General features: G+C 41.8%; 1 protein-coding gene across 2 annotated transcripts in view; it reads left to right on the top strand.

The window, feature by feature from the left end:
- The first annotated feature begins 256 nt into the window (after positions 1 to 256).
- The window catches only part of LOC106612249 (copper-transporting ATPase 1), a 59,196-nt gene continuing 46,039 nt past the window's right edge, over positions 257 to 13,413 (top strand). Inside the window, exons 1-4 of one of the 2 annotated variants that reach the window (XM_045724210.2) lie at positions 257 to 438; positions 9,524 to 9,591; positions 10,140 to 10,273; positions 12,422 to 13,226. In XM_045724210.2, the coding sequence (XP_045580166.2) occupies positions 10,154 to 10,273; positions 12,422 to 13,226 (925 nt within the window). In that variant the 5' untranslated portion in view covers positions 257 to 438; positions 9,524 to 9,591; positions 10,140 to 10,153. The remainder of the gene's footprint in view (positions 439 to 9,523; positions 9,592 to 10,139; positions 10,274 to 12,421; positions 13,227 to 13,413) is intronic. The other variant, XM_045724211.2, reaches the window with a different exon arrangement.

Consider the following 13,413-nt stretch of genomic DNA (forward strand, 5'->3'; position numbering starts at 1 on the left):
CATTTATTTTTACTCAAGTATGATTTTACTGGGTGACTTTCACTTTTACTTGAGTCATTTATATTAAGGTTTCTTTACTTTTACTCAAGTATGACGATTAGGTACTTTTCCCACCACTGAGAGGTACCCCCAAGTTCATCACATGCTGTCCCCTTCACAGCTCATCCTCCTCTCTCTTGCGCAGATGCCCGCAATTTGAACCGTGTGACGTCACCATGAAAAACCACACATAGACGCCCTAAACAAGGCATGTCAATGTTCTTGTACTTAGATACAAGCTGTAGTACAGCACTTGTTGCGGCTATAAGGAGACCACAAACTTGCTAGCAATAAAACAAGCCAGGAAAGCCAACTTTCTCCACACTTAACAACTCTGAATATCGTTTTTGCAACGTCAACATCTCAACTTAGCTACATGGTTGTCTTCTAGTTAAACAGGTAAATATCTGGACATGTTTTGTCTTGAAAATAGCGTTTGCTTTAGCTACTTATAGCTATCTAGGTTTAGTAGCTAACAGCAGTTTGTTGGTGTTTGACTGGAAAGCAGATCCAAAGAATTAAAAGCTAGCTAGCCCTTGATCATGACATTTATTGCAATTACATTACACATAGGAGTCATTGGATGAAAGCGTCTTCTTTATGGGGGAGTTTAGCCCCGAGGACAAATAAAGTCGGCTGCAACTTGTGTTAAATCAGTGTACACGGTGTATTTTGCATTCGTGAAATTATTTTTGATGTGATCTTAAAGTAGAGGTATTTAGCTATGTTTCTAGAACAGTAACGCAATTGAGAATCCATTCAAGTTTAAATGGAGTATTGGCTGTTTTGGCTTCCAGAGCCAATGCATCTTCCAAATGAACATGTAACAAAACAAGCAATGTGAAATATATATTTCAATAACCAAAGTTGTCAGCTAAGGTCCGAGTATTTTTATTTAACTACCTTTCGGTTACAAGTCCAACGCTCTAACCACTAGGCTACCCTGCCGCCCCGGTAACGTAGGCTCCTTTAGTCCATTATTGGGCTAGCTATGCTAATATAATATAGCTATGATTTAAAATACAGATTGCACCTCATACGGAAATAAATTACTGAGCATTTGCTGTGGTGTCATAGTTTTCTATTAAGCCAATGTGAGTAGAAATGTAACTTATAGAAACGTAATTTTCATTGAAAGCAAGTCTAAGTTGTAGATCTGTTCTATGTGAGCTGATTCTTTACTGCCCGTCTTTAAAGTTCGTTTTTGCGTCTTTTGCTTTCGGTTTTGTACACCAGCTTCAAACAGCTGAAAATACAACAATTTTGGTTATTGAAAATATATTTCACAGTGCTTGTTTTGTCACATAAACTATTAGTTTAGTAACCAGGAAATCAAATCAAAAATCTAATGAAATCATACTTTGTTTGTCACATGCGCTGAATACAACAAGTGTAGACCTTACTGTGAAATGCTTACTTACAAGCTCTTAATCAACAGTGCAGTTCAAGAAGAGTTAAGAAAATATTTACTAAATAAACTAAAGTAACACAATAAAATAACAATAACGAGGCTATATACAGGGGTTACAAGTCAATGTGCGGGGTACAGGTTAGTTGAGGTAATTTGTACCTGGGTGATTCTGCAACTTCGGGCACTTTGGCTCGGCAAGCTTTCAGAAATTTAAATGTATTGAAACACCATTTTACCATTATTATAATCGTGTTTGATTTGTCTAGAAATAATATCTGATAATGGCTGCGATCGTACTATTCAGGAATTTATATATTTTCGTCCTTTTTCTCAAACAGCCATAGACCAATGTCATTTCCATCACATCATTAAACATCCATTTTAGTTGAAAATGAAATATCATACAATTATTTTATAACACAATTATTTTATAACACATTTTTTTATACATTTGTACATTAACTTGCATTGAATATTATTTTAGGTGCTTTTTAAGGTCTTCCTAAAATGAATAATTCAACACAACGTCCTGAATGTATAAACTTGCCTTTGTGACAGCTGAACATATTTATTTATCATTAAAAAATAAGATATTTCCACCCAACCTTTTTGTGAGATGATGATAACAGCCATATGATTTCCATATCTAAAACAAATCAGTCAATGTAAATTATACATAATATACTCATTTACCTAAACATATGGGTGTGGTGGAAATGACAAGGTGTGGTGGAAATGACATCTATGTATGAAAACAATATTTTATTGCAAACATTTTGAACAATAACCATTGTAGAACATGTAAAAGTCAATATGCACAATGATCTTCTCTTTCCGCAGATTTATTTTTATTCTTTCAGTTTGGAGTATTGGTGTCGAAAGTTGTACATGTTCTACAATGGTTACCAACTTCTCTTTCAATCCTTTGGAAAGGTCCTCCAGTAGAATATGCAGTGTGCCACACATCTTTTCTTTTACTGTCAAATGTACAGTGAACTTCTCCATGTTTCCCCTCTTTATTTTTCCTTCACTCTCTCTTCAGCTTTGTTTTTCCACTCAAACCACCATGTCTGCTCACCCTCATCAAAGTCAGATGTTTTAAGCTACTTTGCTTGACAAAGGGAGAACTCTGTGTACATGCACTCTTTCTTCAGGTTCTCACAGCACAAAGACTCAATAAGGTTCTCATTGTTGCTGCAGCTGATCACTTTGTGATGCTGTAGTTTGTCCACCATGTACTGGAGGTTGGCGTGGGTTTTTCAGAGGCATGTGTCCCTATCCTGGACTGTTGGCTTGACAACCCAAAAAGGATGCATTTTAAAGAATTCATAGGACATTTTTAATCTCTGAATATTCCCTCTTAAAATCCTGATAAAGGTTCTGAATTGTGTCATTCAAGAAGCGCTTCTGATTTTTGTTCTTGTTCCTCTGTGTCCTTTTTCCCTGTTGTCATCACGTTGATAGAATCTAGTGATTTTTCTCTGTGGCTGTGCTAATTATGTTACACTGATTTTTCCTGGAGTATTGAATACTTGTTGGCCTGTTTTCATTTGCCCTCAATGCTTTAGCTGAAAATCCAAATTCTCTGTTTGCAGCTTTGACCAGGCCATACTCTCTCAGGATGTTGCCTCTGAACTTTTTTGAAGCCACTTGTTTGTCCTTGGCACTGTGCATTTTTTGATACTTTTGCTTTAACTCTGCAATGATGGCATTTTGAAACAATAAAATCCTTTTCAAGTTCTTCAGAGTTCCCTTCATTTTCTGTTTTGTCTTTGGGGAATCTTGTCTATCTATTTTCTTCATCCGTTGATCATTCCTTTTTTTGTATTTCTCAGTTTTCCGTTAAGCTTTATCAGGTTTGACATTTGTCATGCAAAGATCTCTGTTTTTGAGCGACCTCTTCCAACCTTTTTCCTTCCAGCAAATATTAGACTTCTCATTCCTGTTGCAGACGATGAGGAAGGGGTATCAGGGTGTGCATCAGGGGCAGGTAAGTTAGGGGCAGGTATGTTAGCCTCATATTCTGGCAGCAAGTCATCTGGTGACTGAGGTGGTGTGGTGCCTGATGGGTAGGTCTCCATTGTAACCATTCTCTTTAAAGTCTGTCTTCTATTCCGTTGGTTACATTTTCATTGCCATCTCTTGCTTCTTTGTTCTCGCTTTGTAAGCTCAGAGATAGATATCACTTCTCCCCTCTCTTTTTTCTTCCAGTATCTCTCCCTGTCTTTTTGCAGATGTTCCTGGTATCGTATAGGATCATTTTTTATTTTGTTTTTATGTCTGTGACCTCTGTGCTGTCCTATGTGGCATCTTCTAAAAATAAAGAAGTACTACTTACGTTTTCCAATTATGCACACCTTGGAGCTATTTTCTAGATTAAAGTAATTTAAAACATGATTAAAAAAGCCTAAACTAAAAGTAATAACATAATGGATTTCTGTCATTTCCACCACGTTCTGTCATTTCCATCACAGTTAAGTTTGTGATGGAAATGACTGTGATGGAAATTATGCAGATTTTTTATAAAATCCCCAAAATTGAGCCTGAGGACATAGAAGTTCTTGTAGTTGCAGAATTACCCACCTGTAGGTAGGGGTGAAGTGACTAGGCATAGATAATAAACAGCGAGTAGCAGCAGTGTACAAATCAAATTGAGGGGAGGGGGGTGTCAATGTAAATAGTCCGGTGGCCATTTGATTAATTGTTCAGCAGTCTTATGGCTTGGGGGTAGAAGCTGTTAAGGAGCCTTTTGGTCTTAGACTTGGCGCTCTGTTATCTCTTGCCGTGAGGTAGCAGAGAAAACGCTTGGGTGACTGGTGTCTCTGACAGTTTTATGGGCTTTCCTCTGACACACCTATTATATAGGTCCTGGATGGCAGGAAGCTTGGCCCCAGTGATGTACTGGGCCAATATGCACAACCCTCTGTAGCGCCTTACGATCAGATGCGAAGCAGTTGCTATACCAGGCGGTGATGCAACCAGTCAGATGCTCTCGATGGTGCAGATTTTGAACATTTTGAGGATCTGGGGACCCATGCCAAATCTTTTCAGTCTCCTGAGGGGGAATAGGTTTTGTTGTGCCCTCTTCACAACTGTCTTGGTGATGTGGACACCAAGGAACTTGAAACTCTCGACCTGCTCCACTACAGCCCCGTCGATGTTAATGAGGGCCTGTTCGGCCCACCTTTTCCTGTAGTCCACGATTATCTTCTTTGTCTTGCTCACATTGAGGGAGAGGTTGTGGCAGAGCGATTTCTGCATATTGCATCTTATTTTACTAACCAGGAAATGGCAGAGCGATTTCTGCATATTGCATCTTTAATGTTAGAAATGCCAATCCCAAAAATACTATTAAGCTATGTTACGTAAAGCTAACCAAAGGACTTTCCTGCCATGACTAGCTAACCTAGAGGAGTCCTATGATGTAACTTGTCTGAGGTAGCTAGTCCTGACAGCCCTAGAGGTGTCCAAATTGCGCATACAGTGACCCACCTGTCTTGTCAGTCGTGATCATCTATTATGGCTTGGGGGTACGGATAGGATTCCATTCACTATATAAACATCCTTTATGTCATTATATGAATTATAACAAGAGATAGCTAACTAGGTAGGTTCCTTGTAGCCAATGTTCCCTCTAAGCTGCATGCGGGCGAAGCACGGGATTGAACTTGACTCAGTTGTCCCCGTTAGTTAACACTATCAACGTTTCCCTTTACTGTGGAAATTGTGATCGAATCAACGTATTATTAGCCACTTTCAATGTAACATACCCGAAACAAACCAAACTATGCAAGACTTAGTATGCAAAACTAACTTTGCAAGAGATGTTGTTGTAGGCAGAATGGATCGGAGTAGGATTCTATTGCATTGACAGGCACGACTCAGGCCTGTACTGTAAACAGACCAGTGCACCATAACCAATCAGAGCTGTGGTAGGCTTATATGCAAATAGACCATTGCCATATATGGATCTGTGCCATTCACTTTGAACTGGACTGTGTTTACAGCATGAGCGGTCGTCAGTAGATGCACTTGTTTTGAGATCAAAGCCAGAGTGTGTACATGTGTTCATATCCTTCGAGTTATTAGCCCAGTTATAGATCATGTGTAGTCAACAATGGGGGGAGTGATTGCTTCCTACAAAATGTGTGCATTTCTGGACATCTTTGAAAAACAAGTCAGTGAAGGAGTTTTTTTATGTCTTAAAGGGGCAGTGTTGTATTTTGAGATGGGCTTGAATAAGCTAAGTAGGCTACAGGCAGAGGGTAGCATAATTTGTCTGATTCTCTGTAATAATGCTATGGGAATAATGATGCATTTTATTTTGTAAAGTAGTTTCTTGCATCAAACAACACAACATTTTCAGTCGCCTCCTTGTCTGAAGGACAAGTAAATAAACAGGTTAATGTCAAGCCATGCGTGTTTTTTCAAAAGTCTCAAGGAATGTAGACCTACATTGAACACCACACATTGGCTGATACTGTAGACTGAATGATTGAACAGCTAATTCCATGTTAAAATGTTATGGGAGACATTCTCTCCATTGTTTTTTATGGTAGGCCACTCTGGTATGCCTACATTATGATCAAATAGCCATAGTATCAATCAATCAAATGTATTTATAAAGCCCTTCTTACATCAGCTGATGTCAAAGTTCTGTACAGAAACCCAGCCTAAAACCCCAAACTGCAAGCAATGCAGGTGTAGAAGCACGGTGGCTAGGAAAAAACTCCCTAGAAAGGCCAGAACCTAGGAAGAAACCTAGAGAGGAACCAGGCTATGAGGGGTGGCCAGTCCTCTTCTGGCTGTACCGGCTGGAGATTATAACAGAACATGGCCAAGATGTTCAAATGTTCATAGATGACCAGCAGGGTCTAATAATAATCATCATCATCATCATCATCATCATCATCATAGTGGTTGTCGAGGGTGCAACACGTCAGCACCTCAGGAGTAAATGTAAGTTGGCTTTTCATAGCCGATCATTCAGAGTATCTCTACCGCTCCTGCTGTCTCTAGAGAGTTGAAAACAGCAGGTCTGGGACAGGTGAACAGGTCACGGTTCCATAGCCGCAGGCAGAACAGTTGAAACTGGAGCAGCAGCATGGCCTGGTGGACTGGGGACAGCAAGGAGTCATCAGGCCAGCTAGTCCTGAGGCATGGTCCTAGGGCTCAGGTCCTCCAAGAAAGAAATAGAGAATTAGAGTGAGCATATTTAAATTCACACAGGACACCGGATAAGACAGGAGAAATACTCCAGATATAACAGACTGACCCTAGCCCCCCGACACACAAACTACTGCAGCGTAAATACTGTAGGCTGAGACAGGAGGGGTCGGGAGACACTGTGGCCCCGTGCGACGACAGGGCCAAGATCCCCGGACAGGGCCAAGCAGGCAGGATATAACCCCACCTACTTTGCCAAAGCACAGCCCCCACACCACTAGAGGGATATCTTCAACCACCAACTTACCATCCTGAGACAAGGCCGAGTATGGCCCACAAAGATCTCCGAACACCGTAACACATATGAAAGCAAAATAAAGGCAGAGGATGTGTCAAATATACTCGAAACGGGAATGTTTACTGGTTGCTCAGGCGGTAAAGGGGAAGTCAGATGTGTGGAATACATTTGACTAGTTGTGGAAAATACTGGAGATAAAGAAGTTAAGGAGCAAGCGCTGCATGCGTATTATGTGTGCCAAACAGCTGCTATTAGATAACAATATAATTTACCTGACCATTTGGAGCAATGTAAGCAACACTAAATAAATTATGTTTTTTTTGTGAAGCCTTTATTACAGCAAAGACTAAAAACAGTCACATTCATTCGTGAATGCAATTTATAAAATGGAACGGTTTATTTATTGTTTACGCTAATAATTCAAGGGGCGCTTTATCATTAATGACTTGTGATGACATGAACAAATAAATGATTGATTAATACAGTAGCCTATATAAAAGTATTGAAATATAGGCCTAAGTAAGTTACGGTATTAAGACTGAACAGAATGCGCTGTTAGGCCTATAGCTCAATGGTGGCCATACCAGGCTGTTCTATAAGCTTACTAATTATAATGACATTACTTATTATTATAATGATGATGATCATCATAATAATAATAATAATAATAATAACAATAAGAATGAGATCAAGAAAAGGAGGGTTATTATTAATATATTTTTTTCTGACAATTTGGAACAGTGTAAACAACACTAAATAAATTATACCAGAGAGGCTGTTCTAACAAAAAAAGTGTAAAGCCTTTATTACAGTATAGCAAAGATTAAAAACGGATGAATTTGTGAAATTGTTTATCCAACATGTTGTGGTTGCGTGAGGCTTGGTGCTCAGGGTGATTCCCACCGATGTAGGCTATTAAACAAACACTCAAACAGGCAACAGAAACAGGGTCCGTCTTATTTCTGTAGATATACAGTTGAAGTCTGAAGTTTACATACACTTAGGTTGGAGTCATTAAAACTCATTTTTCAACCACTCCACAAATTTCTTGTTAACAAACTATACTTTTGGCAAGTCGGTTAGGACATCTACTTTGCGCATGACACAAGTAATTTTTCCAACAATTGTTTACAGACAGATTATTTCACTTATAATTCACTGTATCACAATTCCAGTGGGTCAGAAGTTTACATACACTAAGTTGACTGTGCCTTTTAAACAGCTTGGAAAATTCCAGAAAATGATGTCATGGCTTTAGAAGCTTCTGATAGGCTAACTGACATCATGTGAGTCAATTGTAGGTGTACCTGTGGATGTATTTCAAGGCCTACCTTCAAACTCGGTGCCTCTTTGCTTGACATCATGGGAAAATCAAAAGAAATCAGCCAAGACCTCAGAAAACAAATTGTAGACCTCCACAAGTCTGGTTCATCCTTGGGAGCAATTTCCAATCGCCTGAAGGTACCACGTTCATCTGTACAAACAATAGTACGCAAATATAAACACCATGGGACCACACAGCCGTCATACCGCTCAGGAAGGAGACGTGTTCTGTCTCCTAGAGATGAACGTACTTTGGTGCGAAACGTGCAAATCAATCCAAGAACAACAGCAAAGGCAGTAGGGGAAGATTCTGGAGGAAAAAGGTACAAAAATATCTATATCCACAGTAAAACGAGTCCTATATCGACATAACCTGAAAGGCCGCTCAGCAAGTAAGAAGCCACTGCTCTAAAACGGCCATAAAAAAGGCAGACTACGGTTTGCAACTGCACATGGGGACAAAGATCGTACTTTTTGGAGAAATGTCCTCTGGTCTGATGAAACAAAAATAGAACTGTTTGGCCAAAATGACCATCGTTATGTTTGGAGGAAAAAGGGGGAGGCTTGCAAGCCGAAGAACACCATCTCAACCGTGAAGCACGGGAGTGGCTGCACCATGTTGTGGGGGTGCTTTGCTGCAGGAGGGACTGGTGCACTTCACAAAATAGATGGCATTGTGAGGAAAAAAAATTATGTGGATATATTGCAGCAACATCTCAAGACATCAGTCAGGAAGTTAGAGCTTGATGACGAATGGGTCTTCCAAATGGACAATGACCCCAAGCATACTTCCAAAGTTGTGGCAAAATGGCTTAAGGACAACAAAGTCAAGGTATTGGAGTGGCCGTTACAAAGCCCTGACCTCAATCCTATAGAAAATGTGTGGGTAGAACTGAAAAAGCGTTTGCGAGCAAGGAGGCCTACAAACCTGACTCAGTTACACCAGCTCTGTCAGGAGGAATGGGCCAAAATTCACCCAACTTATTGTGGGAAGCTTGTGGAAGGCTACCCGAAATGTTTGTCCCAAGTTAAACAATTTAACGGCAATGCTACCAAATACTAATTGAGTGTATGTAAACTTCTGACCCACTGGGAATGTGTTGAAAGAAATAAAAGCTGAAATAAATCATTCTCTCTACTATTATTCTGACATTTCACATTCTTAAAATAAAGTGGTGATCCTAACTGACCTAAGACAGGGAATTTTTACTAGGATTAAATGTCAGAAATTGTGAAACTGAGTTTAAATTAAGTTGGTTTCCTCTCTCTTCACTTTTCTTTGACAGTTAAGGCAAGGGCTGTTTTCTCGTCCTCTAACTTCGCTGCTGCCTCCGCCACATTGTTCTCAATACCGGTAAGGCTTGTTAACTTAGCTATTATTCACATAGCAACATGGTCTAGGAAAAGGTGCCAATTCAACAGCCCACTGATGTTTCAGAACCGCGGACAGAGACCGCTATCCAACGCTTGAGAAACCACATCAGTTATAATATAGATGATATTAGTGTTGTGTCATTGTTCTTACCTAATATAACCATATAAATGTTCAGTAGCACGTCTTAGACTTATGGACTGTGCCACCCCCACGGCCTCCGTAATGGATCAGTCCAATCAGACAGGTGTCTTATACACCATGATGTTTTGGGAGGGGGGTATTTTTTGGTACTGCTCGACTAAAGAAATCTTGGTTGACCAACACCCCATCGACTAAACAATGGACCAGTCCACTAAATGGGGTCAGCCCTAATGTAATATTTACTGCCCTGTTTTCTTTTTCTCTCTCACCGTGGGAAACAAGATACTTGTCATGCGCTCAGAAGTAGTCTCTGACCTGCTTGTATTCTTTCTGAAATGTGAACTATTTTCTTTGTTTAACCATGCTATTTCCTTGTTGGTTCCCAGACTAAGGACTCACCATGACGCTGAAGGCCAAGCTGAGCTCAGTATGTCTGGGTGTAGAGGGGATGACCTGTGGTTCCTGTGTTCAGTCTATTGAGCAGCGCATTGGGGGTCTGCCTGGAGTCGTACACATCAAGGTGGGTCCGGTATACACATAGGGACTCCAGTCATTATGATTTTTAGTCCAGGAATAGGCGCCGATCTGGGAAACAACGATAGGATAGGTCTATGTGTAACATGTAAACCTACACATCCTTCAGATCCTGTAAAATCAGTTGGATGTTTTCACCCTTAAAGCTTTGTGTTCATCAATGTCACCTTTGAACTTTGAAACAGAATGTCTTCGAACTGCCAAGTCTGCATTTCTAACATAGACTTGACACCATTGTACAATTTCCAGAAATGTAAAATAGCTGAGTTTGCTAAAAAATTATAATAATAATGTAAAAACAGGTTTCAGAACATTATAAAAACTAGATGGGAAACTAACTAGCTAGAATTTAGAAGGCAGCAATAACGCTTCCTATTTATATGTTACCAACCATCATTTGTATTTCATTTGACAAATGTCACCCAACTCAATATCCTGGCTGATTTCCAGGCTGCATCACAAATCTCACCCTATGCCCTACATAGTGTACTACTTTTGACCAGGGCCCATAGGTTCAACTATTTAGGGAATAGGGTGCCATTTGGGATTTAACCTCACCTCCTCCTCTCCCCTAAGGGGTTGGCTGGTTTATATAGCTTAATTGAAGATTAACAGTGATCCGTAATTCTGTGTAGCAGCTCTGAGAACGTTCTAGATGGCAGTAGATGTGGCCTTCTCTGTGTGTTTACCCCTCAGGCACAGGTTAATGAGGATACCATGTGACGGCGTTGTTCCTGACAGACAGCTGGTCTTTACAGGACTGTCATTGGTCATTGTGGGTCGATAACTGGCTGGAGGGTAGCAGACAGAGGGTCGTAAATGTCATTCATTCCTTACAAGGGGGACGTTAATGTGTGTTATTGTAAAGAACAGTACATGACCTTTAAGGTAGGGTTTAATAGATTTTTGTTTCATGTGGACTTTAGGCCTATAGGATAGTTTGTTTTACTAGTGTCAAAGTTAAATGAAACTGTATGAGGAAAGGACGGTCTCTCTCTCTTTTTCACTCTCGCTCTCTCCCTGACACAGACACACACACACACACACACACACACCTAGGAAAACATAGATCATCTCTGGCATCTGTGCATACACACTTCCCTCCTGTGTTTTTAACTCGCAGTTCAGTCAGGGCTGAGTGGTCAGGTGATGGCGTCAGTTAATCGTGTGTGTGTGTGTGTGTGTGTCTGTGTCAGGGAGAGCAATGGGTTCATTGTATTGCTACTGGAACATGCTGGAAGGTCAATGCACTCCTCCTCTTTATATAGATTGTAAGCTGAGGTGTATGTCCATGTCTCTCTGTTAGGCCACTCCTTCCTGGAATGATATGCCTGGAGTTTATCCTGGTCATGTGACCTGACCATGAAAAACAGCCCCTGGTTGGAGGTTATAACCTGGGGTCTGGAGTTTGGCTTTATCCATTGTGTTTCACGAGGATTATCTTCAGACTACTTGTTTATGTGGAATAGATTTTATGTCCTATTGATTGTTGCTTAGTAACGGTTTAGTAACCCTCTCAGTGTATGTGATTACAGCCCATGCCATGAATCTCAGAATCGTGCTGATTTCAGGCCTCCCGAGTGTCGCAGTGGTCTAAGGCACTGCATTGCAGTGCTAGCTGTGCCACTAGAGATTCTGGGTTCAAGTCCAGGCTCTGTCGCAGCCGGCCATGATCGGGAGACTCATGGGGCGGCGCACAATTCGCCCAATGGGGCAGGCGCAGTGCATGCTGACACAGTCGCCAGGTGCATGGTGTTTCCTCCGACACATTGGTGTGGCTGGCTTCCGGGTTAAGTGGACATTGTGTCAAGAAGCAGTGCGGCTTGATTGGGTTGTGTTTAGGAGGACGCACGGCTCTCGACCTTCGCCTCTCCCGAGTCCGTACGGGAGTTGCAGCGATGTAACTACCAATTGGATACCACGAAATTGGGGAGAAAAGTAAATTAAAAATAAAGAATCGTTACACAGTAACCGTGACATGACAATTTTATGGCTGCGATATAATTCTATTTAGTTTCAAGGCCTTGTTTTAGAAACTGCATTACTGTACATTGGAATTACACTGTCACTTCTGTTGATACAGTATAAGGTGTTTTCATTCTTCAGTTTGTTTGACATACATATTTTCTGGTAGGTGTCTCTGGAGCTGAAGAATGCCAGCATCATCTTCGACCACAGTCAACACACCCCAGAGTCCCTGGCGGAGGCCATCGAAGACATGGGGTTTGACTCCATCCTCTCAGACACTACCACAGCCTCCGAGGTCCCCACAGACACCCAGCTGTTCCCCACCCCAGCCCTTCTCACCCCCGAGGCCCAACAGGAGGCTCTGGCCAGGCTAGCTCAGCTCCAGGGGGTCCTGGAGGTCCAGGAGAACAAGGACCAGAGGGGGGTGTCCATTACCTTCATCCCTGCCCTGATCGGTGCACTGCAGCTGGGGGAGGTGGTTAGTAGCTTGGCCTCCTTCCTGGAGGTCCCTACAGAGGAATCCCTAGTCTCAGTCCCAGACCCTGTCCCAGCCTCTGTCCCAGCCCTAGTCCCAGGTTTAGCCCCTGTCCCAGCCTCTATCCCAGCCCTGGTCCCAGGTTTAGCCCCTGTCCCAGCCTCTGTCCCAGCCCTGGTCCCAGGTTTAGTCCCTGTCCCAGCCTCTGTCCCAGCCCTGGTCCCAGGTTTATCCCCTGTCCCAGACCCTGTCCCAGCCTCTGTCCCAGCCCTGGTCCCAGGTTTATCCCTTGTCCCAGCCTCTGTCCCAGCCCTGGTCCCAGGTTTAGCTCCTGTCCCAGCCCCTGTCCCAGCCCTGGTCCCAGGTTTATCCCCTGTCCCAGCCCCGGCCATCTCCTCACAGGTGAAGATGGGTATCGAGGGCATGGTCTGTCTGTCCTGCACCACCACTATCGAAGGAAAGATTGGCAAACTGAAAGGAGTTGAGAAAATTAAAGGTGACTTAGTTACCTTGTATTGCGTAGTAGTCATTATCATTTGATCGTAGTAGTCACAGGTTTTACACTGAAGGTCATTATCATTTGATCGTGACTCATTGAGTGCTGACCTGGTTACAGGTCCAATTCAACAGTCTGTATATCAATATCAAGTCATTTCTAGGTAACAATTACGTACCCTACTGTT

Source organism: Salmo salar, chromosome 09 (genome assembly GCF_965601325.2).
Source record: "Salmo salar chromosome 09, fSalSal1, whole genome shotgun sequence".
In the NCBI taxonomy this organism is placed as follows: domain Eukaryota; kingdom Metazoa; phylum Chordata; class Actinopteri; order Salmoniformes; family Salmonidae; genus Salmo; species Salmo salar.